The sequence below is a fragment of the Cotesia typhae genome, unplaced genomic scaffold, assembly GCF_013202065.1.
Source record: "Cotesia typhae breed Kobodo isofemale line unplaced genomic scaffold, CoteBio_Ctyphae contig_33, whole genome shotgun sequence".
Lineage (NCBI taxonomy): Eukaryota > Metazoa > Arthropoda > Insecta > Hymenoptera > Braconidae > Cotesia > Cotesia typhae.
In genome coordinates this window covers 1706876-1728108 of record NW_027423741.1, presented here as the reverse complement: position 1 = coordinate 1728108, position 21233 = coordinate 1706876, and the positions used below count along the sequence as shown (strand labels likewise).

The window sequence follows — 21233 nt, the reverse complement described above, 5'->3', positions numbered from 1 at the left end:
TAATAGTGTCTTTCAAAAAGCCGAAACTATCCTGAAAAAATTCTTGGGGCGAAAATTGAAATCTTGACAGAAGTGGATAAAAAAAATTCGTAAGTAAATTGTTCGATACCGACGCGATTTCTTCGTTAAATACTGGCTGAATATTATTAGTGTTAGTACCGTTTTTCTCATTTTCTGGTAAATTTCTCGGTTGTATTATTTTCGATATTGACGACAATGCCTGGGCTAAATTACTTTCAATACTTCTCGATTGAGACATTCTGTAATTTTGGCCTACTTCATTTGAGCGCTCAATCGAACGCTCCACTGGCTTAGATTCTACTTCAATGCACTGAAAAATATTATTGAGAATAAAAAACACTGAATAGAATAAATTTTTGGATAAAAAATTAGTATTTAACTATTTAAAGCTTACCGTCAGAGCACAGAAGACAAAAACAAAGATTAATATTATTTTCTTCATTGTAGTTTTATGAGAAATAACAAATATAAAGTAAAACTTTGGAAGCTTGTATGATATGTCTCGATTCAATATAAAAGGTATTAATAAAGCGCCACCGAGGATTCCAACGGTATATATATAAGTTTTTTTCAAAGTGATCTTCTCTAAGCTTGTATCTTATGAGGGTGCCCGTATTAAATCAAATCAAATCACGTTACGAAACATCTTTTACATTTATTCAAAAAGAATGTGATAAAAAAAAAAAAAAAAAAAAACAATGTGAGTGCGCTAAGAAGATAGCACAAAGGTTTTGCGAAACAAGTAGCGTTGTTATGTTTTTAATGTTAATTATATTTTTACTAATTATTATCCACGTAAAAATTATATTGACATTATTTGATTTCAAATGGAACGTCAATAATTTTTTTAAATAAATTGTCTGGTAAGTTTGTGAACAATTAAATTCGGAAGAAGAAGTAGTATAAATTTTTTTATTCTATAATAAAATTATCCTACAATTCCTACAATAAAATTAAAATAAAAAATATGTGTTGCAAGCTATTCGTAACGTGATTGGTCAAATATATCATAAGCATGAAAATATATGCAAATTCTATATTGAGGTGCGCGCGCAAGCAGCGGAATTAGTATGGAATTATATATATTTTCATGCTTATGATACATTTGACCAATCATATTACGAATAAATTCGCTTTATATATATTTCATCTCAATTTTAAGTTGTAAATGTTGGGATTTATATCATGAAACACTAAATTTCACTTCAAAATGAGCGCCAAAAGTTTTCATTCTCATTCTCAATTTTGTAAGTTTTTTTTAAGTAGAAAATTTTTAATTTTAATAACTTTGAATAATATTTCCATTACATTATCCAGTCTTAGAATATCTCAACTAAATATATTCTACAGAAAAAATATAAAAAATATGAATATGAATATTTTTAGTGTTTCAAAAAATTTCTAACATTAATTACGAAAGATATCATCACAAAAAGTAATAAAAGTACAACAATATAAATGATAAAATTAAATAAAAAAATAATAGCAACAAAAATCATAAACCGGTCAGGTGTAATCACTTGAAATCCTGTAGTGACTTGCCTTGAAACAACTGGCGGCAATATACCCCATGGAATTTTACTTTTATTTGTAACGATTAAAAAAATAAAATACTCGAATTATCAACAACACGGGCGCTAAGCTCAGAGTTATTTTCCCATATGTGTTTTATTATTTAACGATGATTGTCTTTTCCTCAAGATCACTTTACTTCTTTTATTGAACCATTTCTCTCACGCTTTTTACTATTCAAATTGCTTTAGAGTATTGGAAAATTGAACACTCGAGATCGTTAAGTTTTGACCTCGAGAATTTTCCTCCTTATTTAAACATATATATAGAGAATTCTAAAATATATAGTACATCGTCATTGATTTTTATTTTTTTTACTATTATTAACTTTTCAATTTTTTTCTCAATAAACTTCTACTCCTTTAAGTAAAAAAATAAACTACTGAACATATTATTTTTATCAGTAATCTTTAAATTGTAAATTAAATAAAATTATTAAATAATTAAAAATTAAAATATCTTCTCAGCAAAAAACTTGAACTTGCATTGCAAATTCGTCGGTAGAGTTGAATCAAATCCCATAATATAATCACAATCATAATAATAATAATAAATATGTGATGCTAAACAGTCAACAGTCTATAAGGAATGTCTAAAGAATTGAATAGAGGATATAAGACAAAATATATTATTATATGAATATACGAGTACGAGCGAGTGTGTATAACGTGCACCGATTAAAAGATGCGAATATTTAAATACACGGATGGATAAACAAATGTATAGGTATAAATACATGCACATGTTGTCTTGAATAAATCTATGTGTTTGTCAGATACCGGCGGCAATGCCGAAGACCTCAAACCGTTACTAACTCTTCGATACTCTTCAGTCTTAGTCTACCGATCGTCCGGCAAAGTTTACTGTTTCTTAACTTTAATTTTTTATTTTTAAATTTAAAACAATTAATTAATTAACAAAATCATGAAAACTTATTTGCTGTTCATTTTACTGATACTCCGAGAGGTAAGCTCATAATAATAATAATAATAATAATAATAATAATAATTGTAATTACGATGGTTTAATTATTTAAGGAAATTTCTGGCCCTTTGAAACACAACAAGAGTTAAGTTTAATTGTTCTACTAGTAACAATATTTTGTAGAGCAATTAAAAATTAAATTCACTTTGCTCTCGCAATTTTATACTTGGCAATTTATAATACAATGATACCTCAATTAGTTTCAATAGCACAATTAAATTGTATTTTAACAATTTAATTTAATATACAGTTTAATGAACATTAATTAATTTTCTTGTTTTAAAAAAAACGTATTGAAGCAATAATTAAATTAATTAATTAAATTATGTCAAATATTAGTCGGAATGATTTCATTAATTGAAAATTAAAAATCAATAAATATAAAATAAATAAATAGTATTTTTTTTTTTTTTTTTTTTTTTAGAATAGTCATCACTTGAGATTCTATAAATTTATATGATTTCCCAAGGGCCTCCTGTCAAATGCAATTAGCATCCTCGATAATGACACGCCTGTAACTAAACAAGGTTCATATTCCAGAAACTAGGTCACCGATTTATTCTGACAAGTTCTGTACTAGTAGCTTCTGGACTTATCAACCTCCTGTCCGATAATTATCCTTAATGTACATAATATAAAGTATATATATTTATAATATTTCTAAGGTACTATAACCGCTAATAAATCAGGCATCGAGTTCAGAGGCTAAAGTCTTAAATGACACGGCGCTAAGATGAAAGCTTTTTATATTTATTGATTCATTTTTTAATACGTCAATATTTTAATATCTTCATACTCTATAAATATAAAAATAAGACATTTTAGAATATTTCTCAAGCTGAATGAAACGAGTTTATCAAGAAAATGTTTGTATTATGAATTTTAAAAATAATATGAACAAACAGAGCATAAAAAACTGAGCAAATTTTAAGCTAAAAAGCGGGAATAAAATATGCAATGAATAAAATAAATATTAGTTTTTACCATTTTATATAATGATAATAATGTAAAAAAGGGTTAAATTTATGAAATTCTCTCCTTGTAAATATTTTTAATTTTTTTATTTTATTTAAAGTTTTTTTCCTTTCTTTTTAATCAAATTTATAGCCTTTATAAAATTTCAATTTATATTGACTAAAATTGTCACCCTTTCTAACTTTTTTACATTCTATATAAAATTATTCAACCCCGTTCATGAATACAACTTGAAACTTTTAAATTCCCAATGATGTATTCGGTTAGCGATAATTTTATCGAATTTATCTAAAAGTTTAAAGACAATATAAATAATAACCTTAAGTAAATAAATATTTTTTATCTATTAAGTCATCTCTCCTCTTTTTCACAAGTTCCTTCGTAAATATAAAAAGCTATGAATTTATTTATTATCCTCCCAAGTATGAGCAAAAATTATTTTCTCTCCTTAACAAGAAATATCAGATAAATATAAAATAAATAAATGTAATAAAAAATTGTGTACAGGCAAGCGCAATTCCGGCGAAAAAAAGTCCAGCATTTTCAACTCCAGTTTACTCGGACTCTTATTTGCCAGCAGCGATGCAGGTAATATAACTTGTATGAATAATAAAAAATAAATAAATACAGTAACATGATTTATGAAGGTAACATACAGTTTTTCACTTAAACTTCAGGTTATTTTTTACGCGGTTGAGCAATTGAAAGCTCTTCAAGTGGAAGAAGCAGAGCAAACGACAATGACACCAACGATGATAATAACAACGACAATTCCAACTACTATTTCTCATAAACCGGGACAACAGCAACCAGAAACAACAGTTCCAACGATTGAAGAATCGTCGACAGAAAAGCCGGTTTTGAGTCAAGAGGCTTCGATTGTTGAGACGGTTGATTCAAATGACAATTCCAGTACTCCCTCAAGCGCCAATGAAACGCCAGAAATGGGAGAAGAAACCCCAGAAATAAATTATGGAACCCCTGAGACAAATCACGAAATCCCTGAAGAAAGCCATGAGAAACAAGAAGTTAATCAAGAGGCTCCTCAACCAGAAAAAGACATTACGCTGGTAGATTACTCAAAGGATAAACTCACCGATCCAGTCTTTACAGCTTCAACTAGCGATGAAACTCACCAAAGTAATAAGCCCAGTTCCTCGCCGGCGTCATCATCGTCTTCAGAAGAGGACTCGTCTGAGGAAGATAAAGATGAAAAGGATAAGAAAAAAAAAGAACCTACTGTCGATAGCGTCGTTCAGGAAATTTATGGTATCATGAAGCCTCAGAATAAAAGTATGAATTCTGAGGAATCTGAGTCGAATGAGTCTCGAGAGTCTAGCGATGAAAGCGATGAAGAAGAGAATGAAGAAAATAGGTAAACTTTGTTTATTATTTTAAAGATACTTTGCCTTAATGGTTAAGTTTCAGAGAAACTTTTATAGTGATTAATTAAGAAACAGTCTATAGATTTTTATATTTTTAAGAATTTAAGTTTAAAAAAACTTTTTAATTTATTGAAATCAATAATTGAACTTTTGTTTTTAATTTTTGCAATCTGAGGACAATGTAAAGTTTGTACAGTGAAGACGGAGAAAATATTGAGCTTTGTTTGATTTACATTGTTATCTATTCAGAGAAACTCTTTATAGCGTAACAGCCACTCTTAATAGCGGAGTAATCTGCTTAACTTTGAAGACAGTTATAAGAGTCAATTGTTGAAGCTAAGGCAAGAAAATAAGCTGCAAAAACTTAGAATTAAAATTTTTAATTTTAAGATGAAGAAACATTCTGAAGAAATTAAAATCCTTTTTGAAAAATTACTTTTAAATAAATTGAAACAATGAAAAATTAATTTAAAAATATTATTTTAATATTTTGTAATTATTTATCACATAAAATATATTTTTTTAATTTTGAAAATATTAAAAAAAAAAATTTTAGGAATACAAATTTATTCTGCGGAAGAGATAGATTTTTTTTGTTAGTATAAAAGTGAAAAAAAAGTAATTTATAGGAATGTAGGTAATTACTAAATATTTTAACAGCCATAAAAAATATCACGAACCAAACAACCCAGTAATTCCCGTTAATAGCACACCCTCAAATCCGTGGATTATACAACAGCCAGAAAATTGATTTCTAATTATTAAATAATTTATCACCAGCTGCGGTTGCTCTTTAACCATTAAATAATGACTAATAAATTTTGATTATTCAGGTTTACATTACTGGGCGAAAAAGTAACGCAAGTTCCACGACCAAGTCTATCGACCTATCTGAGACGTTCCAAGATACCTCCTAAGTGTTCTGTTCAACAGTTAGCCCTTTTGTACGATGCACTGAGTAAAGACGCGAGAAAGCAAGGCTTCGCTAAATTTTCCGGCTACTCTGATGAAGTTCTGAAGACCCTTAAAACATCCGCGGAAGGTGGAATCGGGCCGCAGCTTCAAAAGCTCTTGGAAAAAATCTTAGAGCGTAGCGACGTCACTAGAGACGATGCCAAGACCAAGATCACTGAAATGCTCAAAGAACTCAAAGAACCCGCCAGTGAAATTAATAAAGACCTCCGACTTTTGCTGCCACTACGCTTCAACCCTTAATCAATATTATAAATTATAAATCATAACACGTTTCATTTTTTTTTTTTATTTTAAATTCATACTCATTTCCATTCTTTTCATCTTCGAATTTTTCATTCTCTTTGTTATATTATTATAATTATAATCAATAAACTTTCATTAATAAATTCGTATGTTTTTTTAGTTAATAAGTACTTACTAATATGTGTTTGAGCTTGTTAAAAGTTTTGTTATTACTCGGAAAAACCAATATTTTAATGGGCGAGTAAATTTAATTTGTAAAGTTATTTGGCGAAACATTTGAATGTTTGAGTGCTTTTATTGATTCAAATACGAGAATATGTTTGTAAGCAATTATATTATTCCATTTTCGGGAGTAATTGACCGATCTAAATGTAAATCATTCATACAGCACTCAAAAGCTCTTGATGCCCGAAGCTTATTGCACTTTTAAATTATTTAATCGCGGTATGAATTTTTATAAACGAAAATAAACTTTGATGTTATATTCAAACGTTTAACTCGGTTTATCTTGAAAATGATTAAAATAAAAAAAACAAATTTAAGCGCTTGAGAAGATCAATAGAATCATTATAATTTATTTAAAAAAAACTTTTTCATCATTTAAATTCGATGCAGATTGATATCCTTAATTATGCGAATTTTTGTTGTTTTTTCAGTTAAAATTTTCAATTAAAAAAAAATTTTTTTGACAAAAGCTATTCACGGTATCTTATAGAAAATTTCCCGTAGTTTTCAAAACCGTCATTCGATTTCCTATACGATCATTATTTCCAGAGTTATTGATTGTCAAAGTAAAAAAGTACTTTTTTGCTTTGACTGACGATAACTCCGCGGCAAATCATCGTAAAGGCTTTTTGATTACGTCAAATTGAAGGGCATTAAATTTTCTACAAAAGCTTTTCAGCGAAACAATGGAAAAAAATTCTTTGAAGCCCGTAGACTTTTTTTAAGGCGAGAAAAAATTTGGAAAATTTTTTTTGTGGTTTTCTTAGAATTCCTCCAAGCCCGAACATGATAAAAAAAATTTATGGTCAGATCTGAAAACTAGACACTTGGAGCTACAATTTGCTTTTTTTATTTTTACTATACGATCATTTTCCTCGGAGTTACAGTTTGTTGAAAATCACCCAAAAATTTCGAATTTTTTTTTTATCCCTTAATTTTTGTGAAAAAATTAAAAAAAAAAAATATTATCGTCACAAAAAAAAAAATTCAACTTTATAAAAATTTACTCAAGTACCTCATTGACATTAAATGAAAAACAAATGTTTATCGTTTAAAATGTATGACTTAAATCCTTAAAACTTTTTTTTTTTCAGTGCACTTCTAATTTAATGAATAATAAATATCTCCCAATGCAACTTTTAAAAATAAAATAAGCATAAAAAATTTTTAAAAATAAAAAAAAACAATTTAAGTCACTCTACTAAATATTTATAAATGTTTCGGAGTTCTATTGTCCTCGATCCCTATTAAGGAGGGAATTCATCAATGAATAAATGTGAAACATAAATGTGTGTATATTTACAATAAATTCAACAGAGCCGCAATTTGATATGCTTTTACCTGTCTGTATTGTTTTATAAAGTTCTATTATCCACCGCCTAATTAAAATAGTTTTCATTGTGCTTCTCAATGGATCTATCGGTTTCATTCTGTTGAATTGGAAACCAAAACATCGTAGATATTATATTATATTACATTATGTTATATTAACTGTGTAGTGCACTATAACGAAGTCACCCTACGTGACAAAAATACAAAATTGATTAAGCAATCCTGCATTGAATATTTGGGCCGAAGACATTGGCGCAGAATTATTAAATAAAATTTTTATTTTATTTAAAGTGTCAATTATTGTATCTGTCATATAAAATAAAAAAATATTAAAATCGACGCCTTTGTCAGTCTCCTTGATATAAAAATGTCTTACGGTCGATAAGTCCTTCAGTTATATTGCAAAAGTAATCATCGATGTTTCACTTTAAGAGTCATACAAACAATTAAAATTATTACGAATATTTTTAAATAAAAATGAATTATATAACAAGTTTATTTTTTATATTTTCCGTAAGTTATTTTTTTTTTAATATCGATTTGATAAAAAAATCAATATTAATTTGTAATTTAATTAAATTAAACAGATAAATTTGTTAAAAACAAATGGTTCACCTCAAATAACAAAATTAGTGCCACTGGATGACTGGGTTGCCTTCAAAGAGCGCACTAGTCAAGTTAATCCATTGGATAAATTTTTTGGAAAATTACGAGCAACTTATGACTTTATATTTCACAGACCCGACAATGTCAGTAATGTTGAAAAAATAATTGCCGATGACAAATCATGGGCTACTGAAAGTTCGAATGATAAAAATCACGATAGATTAATCACACCGATGTTGCCATTATTCAATCATATTGTTTTTAAAAATAGTAATAATAACAAAGGTGAAATTGATACGAATAAAAATTTATACATTAGATTATATCCGGAAGAAAATTTAATGTCAACACATGAAAGTTCAATATCTCGCATATCGAAAGATGATGAATGGCCGGATGATGTAGAGACTATAGAACCATTGAGTCAAGTAGAAATTGATAATCAGAATATTGATAGATCAGTTGAAGCTGTCACACCATCACAATCAGGCTTTCAATTTCCTATTGCTGTTGTTCGTGCTTTTGCCAAGTGGCTTGAATCCATTCTCAGTTACACGCATCAAGCCTACTCAGCATTTGCTCGAAAAAATAATTAATTTGTTTGCTAGCCTAGTATTACTCAACATACATCAGAGTGTTTTTTAAATTCAGTTAAAAATACATAATTATTTAATGAATTAATTAAATTGTGGTAAATTTGTGTAATCGTTGTACTTATTAAATAAAATTTAATCGATACTATTTTATGTATAAATAATTTATGTATTACGACATTAATATTAACACAATTGAATTTGTGCTATTAAACTCATTGCGAAATCACATTTTCATTTTAATAGGTGTACGTAACTTGTATATATTATTATACATATATGCATATTTATTTATTAATCTTTTATTCATTTATTTTATTCAAAAATATTTCGGTTTGAAAAATACATATTATTTTATATTCATTTATAATTATTAATGTTATTAATTATCATTTTAATATTCTTTTTGGCAATTAATATCCTTTACATTTCACAATCATCAGTTTAGTTTATAATTGTATAATTCAATCGTTCTTCCTTATGTTTTTTCAATAAAAAAAATATGCTTATTATTGGTTACTTAAAATTTCTGTTTACAAAGAATAAATATATGTGAAATAATTACTAAAAAAAAATAAAAAAATAATCAAGTTTAGCGTATTGACAATAAACTATTTGCAAAATCTTTGGTTTTCTTCACAATATTTTCATGGAAGATTATCAACTGTAATTATTTAAGCAATTAAAAATCACAATAAATAAAACTCCTACAAGCTTCCAATAAACTACTCCTTTTTGTTCTTATATTTTTTTGAATAATCACAAAAATTAAAAATTAACTACTGACTAAGTGAAGTCTATTATGATTTTTATTTTTTTAAGTATTGAAATATTTATAATGATAAATCTAAATAATATTTTTAATTATTAAAAATGTCATAAATATTATTCAGTATTTAATAATCAATTTATCGATAGTTAGTGATATGGAAGAAGATACAATCGTCGCGACAAAGTTGTCGTTATTGCAGTCATATTATTAACATTAATTGGAATATTTTTATGATTATTTATTAAAATGTTTAAAATACTGTAATTGATATGGAAATTTTTTTATCTGCAGGAAGATCAATTGAGTCACTTTTATTTACCATTTTTAAATATTACCCGAAATTTTACTGTTGATCATTATAATCTATATTCTTAAGTAGTTTATGTATATACAAATTAATGTAATTATTCCACTATTTTCACGTAAAATTTTACAATATTTAAAATAAATTTTAACTATTAAAACACACTACTAATCATTGAATTTACAAATTTAACAATTTATTATTTTAAATTGCACACATCAGAATACAATCTAAGAGATCGAGAAAAGATGTGTATAAAAAATTATTAAACTTTTTTCTTATCCAAAATTTTTACACTCGCTCTTACAATTTTTAAAAATCCACAATTTTAAAGCTTACCATTTTTAATTCAAGTTAATAATCTAATTTTTTTATCCACATCATCAAAACTTAAATTTTTAATTACAAAAATCGTACTCTGAAGTATGCAATGAAAAATTATTAATATTCTTTTGAATTAGATAATTTAACTGTAAGCAGAGTAAAATAAATATTCATCTTCCCTGATAGCAATTTTAATTATTTCCTTATAAATCTTAAGACTGTAGACTAGATTATGGTTAATAAAAAAACCTATAAAAATTAACTAGTCTTACAGTATCATAAACCACAAATAGATTGCTTGGTTTATAATTCACTTCTACTGCATTGCAGTGACTATAATACTTAAATAAAAATTTTAAATTACCACAAAGAAAATGCCTACCATTTAAATCAATTGTATTTTCTTAAATAATTCATGATAAATTAAATAAATTAAATTATAAATAATTTTAAAGTAATTTATGTTTACAGTAATTTGTACGCGAAAATTATGTTTTGATTAATTCAATGGATTAACCCGATAAAATATTAATGATAATGATAAAAAAAAAAAATGGGTAGTAGAAAAATGCTCTCGCGTAAAATTCTAAAAAATCTCTAAAAATTATTATTAACTCTACAATACTTAACTTAAAAAAAATGAAATACTTTTTAATAACTAATGAAATTATAAAAATAAAAAAAATACTTTAACAGTTTTTGATATTAAGAAATAAAAATAAATAACTAAAACTTGATTTGTCCGTAGTAAAATAACATTTAAATAAAAAAAATCACCGTTACGTAGTGGCACATTAAATGTTCTAGGTGAACAATCGGCAAAGCAACCTACAATGAAGCTGGTCACAGCCAATGGTGCAGTCAGTTTCGTATTTATAACGAACTATATTAAAGTATCAATTGTAAAGCCCACTTTACTTTGAACCATTACTCTCTTACTTGCTTTAATTAATTAATCTACATTTACATTTAAAAAAAAAAAAAAAGGTTAGAAAAAAATTACTTGTCTCATAAAAAATTTCCTAAAAAATTATTATACGTACTATTAAATACTAATTGTATAAAATAATAATCGACGTAGACGTACTAGTGATTAGTGATAAATGAAAAATTCAACAGCTTCGACGTAATAAATAATAAAATGTAAATTTAAAAAAATTATTGCTTTGAAAACATATTTAAATTACTTTTTAATTTAATACACTAAGACGGCATCAAATACCTCGTGTTTTGAGGTAAAATTTCATTCATATTTACAGCCGGTTGTTGATGAATGCCGTTTTCCTTTAAAGCTTGTTCTTTGTATGCGGAAAACGTTTGACTAAATTGCTGATCTTTGTGTAAATTTTGTATATGTTGCAGAAAAGATGCCGGCTCTTGTTTGATAAATGTTCCATCTTTCAATATATAGCTCAAGTCGTGCTTTAAAGCATCCCCGATTGGTTCGATGGTTTCTTTCACTTCAATCGGCACTGCATCCTTTTTACTCTTTCCGCGCCTGATGCCCAAATGTGTTTGTGTGTGCTTATTTAAATGGTCCTTGCGCGAAAATGCTTTCTGGCAAATGTTGCAAGTGAAATTTTTATCTCCTGAGTGGATCACAAAGTGCCTCGTTAAATGTTCATTTCGTTTAAATGCTTTATGACAGACCAGACACTTGAATGGTCTTTCGTCCGAGTGACCTCGCATGTGCTGGTCTAAATGTTCTTTTCTTTTTAGCATTGCACCACACTCTTTACATTGATACTTACGTTCCTGAAATTTTAATAAAAATTAATTAGTTGTTGCTATATTTCAAGAAACTTATAGAATTTTTTTTATCAAAAAAAAAAAAAAGCATAGAATTAATTATAATAATGTAAATTATTAAAAAAAAGCTTACTTGAAGATGAATTTGAATATGTTGATCAATATCCAATTTTTCTTGAAAAAACATATTACATTCCGGACAACAGTAAAGAAGAGAACCGTCAATAGACGTAGCAATTTTAATTTCACCAAGTTTAGCACGAAATTTAGTTTTACGTTCAGTTTTAGGTGAATCTGTTTGAATTTGTTGTTCGACTTTCATAGGCGGTTGTACCGCTGTTGCAGTACTACTACTACTACTACTGGTCATTGGATCAGTCTCAATATGAATATTCAAGTCAGATGGATTAATACTTCCCGTCAGTTGATCTACATTTAAATATGGATTTACATTCTGTAAATTGTTACGAAAACCTGGAACACATGGAATATTGAGAATATTGTTTTGCGGTTGTTCACTTCTCTCCTCCTCAATGTCAGATTTGTCTTTCTTCATAGGCTCGGACTGTATTTTAATTAATTGCTGCAATGTAGCCAGTGGTAGTTTACCAGCTTGTAATTTTTGAAAATACTCTGCCATAGCTGCATTTTGCAGCTGTTGCAGATCGTGCGGTTGGTCATTATTACTGACATTGGTGTTGCTTGCATCGCCATTTACATCTTCTTGTTTAACACTTAATGTGGTATCAGATTGCGATGTTGTGGGCAAATACATATTTGGTAATAATCTCACCGGTAAACTATTCGACGACGTACCGCCAACACTAAGCAGTGAATTATTTTGACTATAATTCGGAATGTTTATTGTTTGGAGAGCTTGCTTTTCACACAACTGCATCAGAGTGTTTGGGTTTGACCATAATAATGACCCTGGATATTTATTGGCATGATTTGTCTGTAAAGTATTTTTATTTTAATTTTATTCAATATTTAAATTTTAAAACTTACAAACAAATAAATACATTAATAAAAAAAATAATTTATGACTAAATTAAAAATTATATTTAAAACTTTGATGAATAATTTTATTGAAAAAAGAAAAAAAAAATTCTGTTACCTCAGCATACTCAATAGAATCTTGGATTGTATAATTTTTTCGGAAATTATTTTTAACAAATTAATTACAATAAAAAAATGCTACGAAAAATTTTCACTTGTAATTTTTATTAATTTTCACATGTGAAACTTTTTAATTGAATTTTTTTTTAATAATTTAACTGCTAAAAAATTCCAAAAAAAACTTTAATGTCTGTTAACTTGTGTTATAAAAAATCAGGTATAAAAATTTTGCAGTTAATGTGTTTTAAAATAGGGAAGCCAAGATTCTACTGAATATAATTTAAATTAGACGAGATAACACTGAGTATAATATCGGAGAATATGCAATGTAATTTTGTTCTTTTTATGTACTGATTAAAAAAATAAATTATAAAAAATAATTACCACAATAGTTTGTTTTCCTGAATCACTCGATGTCGTAGTTGTATCAATAAAACTCTGAACACCAAGTAACTGAGCCGAAGTCGTCGTAAAATTAGAACTCGATATAAAATTCGCACGTGATGTTATTTCGGAAAACTGTGGTAATCCTTGGATACCATTTTGCTCCGAAAAATTCATTTTAAATAATTTATAAAAACTAATTATTTTTTTTCTATAAAATTCGTGGTCGTGTTAACCTTAAATATGTCCGTCTCTGTGTTGTTTTAGAGTTTATTTACCTCACAGCACTGTGATATGCGTGGTATTTATTATTAATTTCATCTTGATGAAAAACATTTAAGAATTGAGCGTACACCGGCTGAATATATGATAATTAATTATCATGATTTTAAAAAATAAAAAAAACTATTTGTTTAATATTTCAGGGTATTATATCACAGAGCATGTATAGGTCTATAATTGCTTGTACACTTGTATTTATTCTACAATGCAGATAGCGTCTATGCAATATGGCTGCAACCACAATATGAATTATTTTTCAGTAAGCCAATCGGAAGTGCAGAGGTTAGCCAGCCAACCAGCAATCGATCAATCACCAATCACGTTTTAGATACAAGAGAAATTTTTATCCCTGCCAAAAATTATTTATTTATTTATTGACAAGTTTTAAAAAGTTTTTATTTTTAATTAATTTTATTTATTTTTATATTTATTTCATAAATTTAAAGTATTTATTAATTTTTAAATTATAATTGTTTTATTATGAATTGTGGAACTACCTTTACATGATAGTTACTTTTACCAATCAAAGATGGCGTCTAAAGGTTATACTGAGACGGACATAATCCAAAAATAAATGCGAAAAAATGTATCGCATATATTTAAAAGAGAGAAATTGAAAATAGCCGCTTAAATTATTTTTTTTTTTCTATACTTTTTATAATTTATAACGAGTAAATAAATAAAAGTAAAAATTTATACTCGTAAAAAATTATTTAAGTTACAGAACTGTGACTAACTTCAAAACTAAGCTCTGGCGATGAGCGCTTAGAGTTTTTTTTTTAATTATTGAAACAAAAAATTCTCCCAAAAAATTTTTAAATTATTAATAACAATAAAATAAAAAATATTTATGTATGTAATGCATGCACAAACCTTGACGAGGAAAAAATTCGTAGAGAAGTTTATGGCACGGCTTGAGAAGATGAAAAAAAAATACACCATTTGTTGCCGCCAATTGTTGAAGAAAAACATTTGCATTTTTTAAACGTTTACTGATTGTCACTTGACACTTGATTGATACAATTTGTCATTTCAATTAAAATATTTTGAACACTAAACAACACACACACACACACAACTTTGACCGAACAAAACGTCAACGAACCGGAATTTGAACTAAATCACTAAAAACTTTGCCAAAAGTTCATAAAATGTCTCTTTAAATAATAAAAATCATTATTCATTATTAATTTAACATTTTACTCGAATATATAATGAAGAATGCAAAGTAAGATATTCGCGATATTACCCGTACCGTATACTGCGTCTTTTTCTGTCGAATGCTAAACCAATACTGAAGACTGCGCTCGGGTTGGTAAGATGGCGGACTACTTTTCCCGCGGATTTGAAAATGGCGCCAATATTAAAATTTTTTATTTAGATCAGGATGTAAACCAAAATGATATGTCATGTTTTTATTAATTATATTATATTAATTACTTATTTTTATACCAGAATTGTTGTTTCAAATGACAAAATTAAATTTTATAAACTTTCAAATTTTGTATTTATTTTTTACATATATATGACAGTATTTTTTTTCTTTTAAAATCAAACATTAATCCGATATTTCTTAATCAGTAATAGAGACGTGACAATAAATTAATATTTTAGACTAAATTACCTAAAATTTAATGACTTATTAAATAATAGTTATATTAATATTGATATAAATGCATCATACGTTCAATTTGTTTTTTTTTTGTCTGAAATTATATTGGATTATTTTATATAAAATTTATCAAGTAGACTGTTAAATATATTTATTTTTAATTTATTTCAATAAATGTATAATATTTAATTATATACTAGAGACAGTAATTATAAATATTTTGTTTTACAATTCTAAATTTAATTCAACATTTTTTACAGATCACTCGTAAATATTTTAAAAATAAAATATATTTAAAATTACAGGTGGTTTTATTTTTTGAGTATATTCATAATGATCCTGAGATGATTCTTTACTTGGAAAAAAATAATATTCCATTAAAAAAGTTATTCATGGTTATAAAGTATTTATTATTTGGAAGTGTGACTATCGTAGAAAAAAACAATATCACAAAAGCAATTTGATTTAAAAATAATCTAAGTAGATCATAATTATGGCAACAAGCGTATAAATTATAAATTATAACTCTTTTAAGCACAAAAAATAAATACTTTACCGATCAAATTACTTGATTATTAAATTTTATACAAGAATTTTCAACATTTGTATGCTTTTAAGAAATAAAAAATATAAATAAATGTAACAAAAATTTGTATAACTAATTTTAATTCAAAATAGAATAAATTATCATTAGAATATCCGAAACTCATCAATACAATGTACAAATTTAAAAATGCCATAAAGAGTTATTGACTTATAGTTTAATATTAAAAAAGAAGCAAAACTAAATCTAACACATTAATTTGTACCTTTTGAATAAATATTATTTCGAAAGAAAAGTGTCTTTTATATCACTTAGTTAATTAAATCTCTACGTAACTTCATCATTACATTCATGAGCATCATCGTCATTATTTTTAATGCCAACCCTACCATCTATTTCGTCGTCAATATCTTTACAACCAATATCCTTGGCACTTGATTCTCCATTGCTACTTTTGCTGTCATCCCCTTCTTCTTCAACGATATCTTGTTCCTGATCCAAAAAGTCTGTTGGTACAAATTCCATGTTTTCGTCTGCGTCATTGAGATCCGATGGTCCAGACAGTGAACAAAATTCAATATCACCATCGGCATTTTCTATTTGCTCATCTCCTCCAGGGTCGTCTTCATGCATGCTCATTAAATGCTCGTAATTTGTCGTTGAACTGTCATCATTATTATCAGAGAACATTTCTGTTGGACTTAGAGGAATATCAGGTGGTTCTAGTTTAACTCTTGGCAATGATGAGGTAGGTGTTGTCATTTTTTGGAGACGAATTTTCGTGAAAGGTCTGATTGTATCTTTAGAGTCTGGATGTTGACGTTTTGGCACGTGTTTCGGACTAGTTGTGGATGCTGATGTTGAGGTTTTAGGTTCTTTGGTTTCGGGTTTAGGTTTTGATGCCTGTGTTGGCATCGATTGTGTTTTCTTGGACTGAGGTAATAGATTTGGTGGTTTTTTATTCTAAAACCAAAAAAATATCATCAAAAATAATTATCATTATTTTTTATAAAAAAATTTGAAAAAATAAAAATACCTGCGATGGACAAGGTCCAGCCAGTCCTTTAACTTGCAGAGCTTCGGCAGCATTAAGTAATTGAGGAAGCTTGTCATGAGCGACATTAACTTCTCCTCGATACATAAATTTAACAAGGGCTTCAACTTCCCAAAACTTTAGATCCTTCATCAATATAATTGGATGCTGGCATGGGTTTTCACGTAACAAAGCAGCGAGATAATCGCTGCACGAAGATAATATCATTTTATGGCACTTGAGAGATCGCCCTTCGCAGGCAAGAGTTACATCGACAAATTCTTCGGAGTCTAAAAGCGATGGGAAACTGTTCTGCATATTACTGTGGTAACTATTCCACCTCAAACAAACCTAAATAAAATAAAATAACAAACATATTTTTTATTTTAGTTTATAAAATCAACCCATCGATTCAACTTATTCCTTACCTCTGTAGGTTGTTGAGGAAAAGTAGTATTATGAGGTACTTTAGCAGCTGGCTGCGGTTTTGGTTGCGTTTTACCAGAAGCCGATGATGATATCGGTTGTTTTACTTTCAGAGGAAGTGTCTTAAAAACAAGAGTCTTTTGGTTTTGCTGTTGTTGTTGCGATTCATAATTTGTCGCCGGTGTAGAATTTTTCGCTTGTTGACGAATCACAGACTGTGATGCTAATCTCATTGGCTTTTGCTTTGTCAAGTATCCTTGAGTATGAGATTGTAACACTGAAAAATTATAAAATTGATACTAAGTTGTTATTCGATTATATAAATTGTGATTATTAGTTTGAGTGATATATTAAATAAGTTTACCGTGATATCGTCTGCCTATAAGCCTGCCACCATGATGAACCCTAAGATGCCGATGAAGATTGGTGGTCCCGCATTGACGAGGATTAGCACCACCTCGTACAACAACAGATCCACAAATACGGCATTGAGCCCGAAGTGGATCTTCGACGCATAAATCAAAGTGCGCCCAAACAGCACTTGGATTAGCCATTGCTCTAAGACTGCGAGCGTGAGAACGTACTCTGGTCGCTGGTTGCTTATTAAATGCAGTAGTCGGTAATTTTATTTCATTCAAATAAGAGTCATCATCACCGTCAATATAGTCATCATCTTCTTCCTCATCGTCAACTTCATATTTCATAGAATTCTCCAATTTATCTTGCAACAGACGTTTTGACAATTGATCACTCAAACTGTGATAACGCGGTCCAAGTTTATTAGGAGTCGTTCCACTTACAAATACTCCACCACTGGATGCCATTCCAATTATTTGCTCGCCAAACTGTTATACTGACTACCAATCTCCAGTTTTTTTTTTTTTATTTTTTACGAGATTAAAATTTTTTTATTTTATCTACTGACCAAAGACATTTCCTCGATACTAAGGTCAATTGACCTGAAAACAAATAGTATCAAAAAGGATTAGTAAAAACCGGTCGTCCAATGTTTTTGTCAACAACTCTATGTACCTAGCAGTGATTATGTACATTTTAAATCAACTCTCCAAACAAATATTATCGATAAATTTAGTAAAATTAACTATTAAAAATAACAAAACAAGATAAATATTAGTAGAGGGAGTGAATGCGCGCAGCCGCACTCATTTTATTAGTTTACTTTACCCAAATATTCATTTCGTATTTCGTCTACTATATATATGCTATTATTATCAACACAGTGAGCTACTCTCCGATTCGAGTGTTCGAATTCTCGATCATGTATGTCACAACACTGATTTTAGAGAATCTATTTAAATTTATTTAAAATCCCAATCAGCTAACATTGATCAACTCAACAAAATGCTTTCTTAAAATAGTAATTAATTATTTTTTCTAAATCATTGTAAATAAAAATAGATTTATTAAAAAAATTTTTTTAATTTTTTTAATAAATAAATTACAATAAAAAAAATGCTTCTAAAAATTTTCACTTGTAATTTTTATTAATTTTTACATGTGAAACTTTTTTATGATAATTTAATTGCTATAAATATCTAAAAAAAATTTTCTTTCTGTCAACTTCAGTGTCATAGATAAAAACATTTTTTTTTTTTATTTAAAAAAATTTAGAAACTAATTTTTTTCAATTTTAATCGCAATGTTTATCAATATTAAATTATAATTTATGAAATAAAAAAAGCGCATACAATTAAATCATCAACTCACATTAATACCGAGCGTCATAAGTATGCACAATGGTATTATACATGTTATGTATCTCATACTCGATCATCGCATGTTATATCGACCGACTAAACACGATATGAGTTACTTACATCAGCAAATAGCCATTTAAATTATTTTTAAGTTTAAATTAATATAAATAATTGTAATGAGTGCTAACAATAACAGTAAATGTAAACAAAAACAATGAAGAGTTACGAATAATGATAAATTATCTAACTGATATTTTTTTGGTATTAAATAGATATTTTTTTGAGGGGAGAATTCACAAGCTAGCCTATTCACAAGATAAATAATTGACCGGTTCGGCAAATGGCCGATCGACTACGCCGTGACAATATAAAATCTAATCATTAAATTTAAATAACTCAAAAACACGCGGACAACCTTGTAGTAAATTAAAACTAACTTACTCTTTAAAAATAATAGAACAATTGTTGATAATCATAAATCCTTGAACAATCACATCACGGTTAATTTATTTCTTCCCAGAAATAAAAGATCTTGATCTTGATGATAGTGTTGATGCTGAAAATCTTCCTGATGATTAAAATTAAAATTACTGCTTGAGATTAAACAATTTTAAATAAATAATCCAATTGCAATTGTTTAACTTGAATTATTGGATGTTGTTAATATGCACACTGCCCCTCGGGAAACTAACGATTCCCTCGTATTCCCCCAATACAAGCCGTACCCGGGAATGACTAAAATCGAAATCGGTGTTTGGCGCAAAGCGTGTGTCAGCGCATGTGCGACCGTCGGTTGCTCTCTTCACACCACCCTCGTTGCCCTCTACTTGTTTTGTCGTGCCGCATTATCCTCGTCCCTTATATTGGAGCCACATGTATTGTAGGTGTACTTACTTAGGCTTCAAGAGTATGAGTGTGTAATCTCTGTTCTCTCTCTTTTTTCGTCTTCAATGATTCCACTATTCTACCCTTCTCCTTTCTTGTTTCTTAGGTTGTTATTGTTCTATTGGACTACGACTACGTACTAACCATTTTTGTTACGTTCGCTTTTCTCTCTGTTATCATTGTATGCTAAAAATTTTATTATATTAATTTTAATATTTTTTTAACTTGCTCTTCTTTTGGAATCATTATCATTGAGATAAAAAATCATGAAAATAAAGTTAGCCGATTTTTAAACATTTTAAAAATTTTTTTTCATTGAAAAAATTATTTTTAAAAAATTGAAATTAAAAATTCACATTTAGAAAATTTTAAAAATTATCTATGCAATTTTTTTAAAGTATTTTTTTACTTGTAATTTAATTATCGGATAACAAAATTTTATTATCATTAAAAAATCTTGAAAAATATTATGTTATTCATTTGTGTTCAATTAATGTTTGTTTTTTCTTAACTTTAGAAAAAAATAAACAAAAAAGTTACCCACTTACCAAGTACATGTTATTAATATTTTTATTAATATTCTAGATGTCAAAGTTTATGATTACATGTATAAATAATCTTTGCTAATTTTATTTTCAATCATTATGAGTAAGTTGAAAATATTAAAACATTGAGGTTAGTTTTGTTTATTAATATTTACAAATTACACTTTGTATATACTATTATTTGTTTATAATTTTTAGGACTCTGGCGCGTGAATCAATCAAAAATAGCAAAAAAAAAAAAAAAAAAAAATTCGAGAATCGAGATTTATTCGATTCTCACAAGATAAGAAATAAAGATGGCTTATCTTGATAAATTTGACAGTTGCATAAAAATCAAGTGCTAAACTGAAGTTTTTTAATCAAATTAAAAAAAAATAACTGTTGGAGTTTGAATAATTTGATGACACTGAAGTTAGCAGACGTCTGAAAATTTTTGATTTTTTTTTATTAATTAAATTACAACTAAAAAAAAATTTCTAAAAAATGATACTTACAGTTTTTCAAGTTTTTTACAAGTGAAATTATTTAATTAAAATTTTTTCAATAAAAATTTTGAAAGGTCAGCTAACTTCATTTTAATTTTAAGTTCATACTGTGAACATTGATAACACTGAAGTTAGCCGTC

General features: G+C 27.6%; 4 protein-coding genes across 6 annotated transcripts; 2 read left to right on the top strand and 2 right to left on the bottom strand.

The window, feature by feature from the left end:
- Impe3 (Ecdysone-inducible gene E3) lies at nucleotides 1-6262 on the top strand. 2 transcript variants are annotated; one of them, XM_074241093.1, is made up of 4 exons: nucleotides 1-89; nucleotides 4060-4140; nucleotides 4230-4927; nucleotides 5771-6262. In XM_074241093.1, exons 2-4 carry the CDS (start codon nucleotides 4135-4137, stop codon nucleotides 6150-6152), a joined length of 1086 nt encoding a protein of 361 aa, XP_074097194.1. In that variant the 5' UTR covers nucleotides 1-89; nucleotides 4060-4134; the 3' UTR covers nucleotides 6153-6262. The 2 variants fall into 2 exon arrangements, with proteins under 2 accessions (XP_074097194.1, XP_074097193.1); XM_074241092.1 differs by lacking the exon at nucleotides 1-89 and adding an exon at nucleotides 2439-2559.
- Nucleotides 6263-8102: 1840 nt separating this feature from the next.
- Nucleotides 8103-9059, top strand: LOC141526265 (uncharacterized). Its single transcript, XM_074241174.1, has 2 exons — nucleotides 8103-8225; nucleotides 8300-9059. Exons 1-2 carry the CDS (start codon nucleotides 8190-8192, stop codon nucleotides 8912-8914), a joined length of 651 nt encoding a protein of 216 aa, XP_074097275.1. The 5' UTR covers nucleotides 8103-8189; the 3' UTR covers nucleotides 8915-9059.
- Nucleotides 9060-11488: 2429 nt separating this feature from the next.
- On the bottom strand, nucleotides 11489-14040 carry LOC141526264 (uncharacterized). Its single transcript, XM_074241173.1, has 3 exons — nucleotides 13564-14040; nucleotides 12194-13015; nucleotides 11489-12066 (listed from the first exon to the last, which is right to left on the bottom strand). Exons 1-3 carry the CDS (start codon nucleotides 13738-13740, stop codon nucleotides 11515-11517), a joined length of 1551 nt encoding a protein of 516 aa, XP_074097274.1. The 5' UTR covers nucleotides 13741-14040; the 3' UTR covers nucleotides 11489-11514.
- Nucleotides 14041-15706: 1666 nt separating this feature from the next.
- On the bottom strand, nucleotides 15707-20748 carry LOC141526065 (uncharacterized). Of its 2 annotated transcripts, XM_074240814.1 has the most exons (6): nucleotides 20612-20748; nucleotides 19620-20249; nucleotides 17825-18419; nucleotides 17463-17737; nucleotides 17038-17385; nucleotides 15707-16964 (listed from the first exon to the last, which is right to left on the bottom strand). In XM_074240814.1, exons 3-6 carry the CDS (start codon nucleotides 18282-18284, stop codon nucleotides 16329-16331), a joined length of 1719 nt encoding a protein of 572 aa, XP_074096915.1. In that variant the 5' UTR covers nucleotides 18285-18419; nucleotides 19620-20249; nucleotides 20612-20748; the 3' UTR covers nucleotides 15707-16328. The 2 variants fall into 2 exon arrangements, with proteins under 2 accessions (XP_074096915.1, XP_074096916.1); XM_074240815.1 differs by lacking the exon at nucleotides 20612-20748 and having other exon boundaries at nucleotides 19620-20308.
- Between the last annotated feature and the right edge of the window lie 485 nt (nucleotides 20749-21233).

Coding starts and splice junctions, on each gene's coding strand:
- LOC141526065 (XM_074240814.1), bottom strand. CDS start 18,284: ATGGCATCCAGTGGTGGAGTATTTGTAAGTGGAACGACTCCTAATAAA. Junction 17,738..17,824: donor TATAGGCAGACGATATCACG/GTAAACTTATTT, acceptor ATAATTTTTCAG/TGTTACAATCTCATACTCAA. Junction 17,386..17,462: donor TTCCTCAACAACCTACAGAG/GTAAGGAATAAG, acceptor TATTTTATTTAG/GTTTGTTTGAGGTGGAATAG.
- Impe3 (XM_074241092.1), top strand. CDS start 2,518: ATGAAAACTTATTTGCTGTTCATTTTACTGATACTCCGAGAG. Junction 2,560..4,059: donor TTTTACTGATACTCCGAGAG/GTAAGCTCATAA, acceptor AATTGTGTACAG/GCAAGCGCAATTCCGGCGAA. Junction 4,141..4,229: donor ATTTGCCAGCAGCGATGCAG/GTAATATAACTT, acceptor CTTAAACTTCAG/GTTATTTTTTACGCGGTTGA.
- LOC141526264 (XM_074241173.1), bottom strand. CDS start 13,740: ATGAATTTTTCGGAGCAAAATGGTATCCAAGGATTACCACAGTTTTCC. Junction 13,016..13,563: donor CAGGAAAACAAACTATTGTG/GTAATTATTTTT, acceptor AATACTTTACAG/ACAAATCATGCCAATAAATA. Junction 12,067..12,193: donor ATATTCAAATTCATCTTCAA/GTAAGCTTTTTT, acceptor TTAAAATTTCAG/GAACGTAAGTATCAATGTAA.
- LOC141526265 (XM_074241174.1), top strand. CDS start 8,190: ATGAATTATATAACAAGTTTATTTTTTATATTTTCC. Junction 8,226..8,299: donor GTTTATTTTTTATATTTTCC/GTAAGTTATTTT, acceptor TAAATTAAACAG/ATAAATTTGTTAAAAACAAA.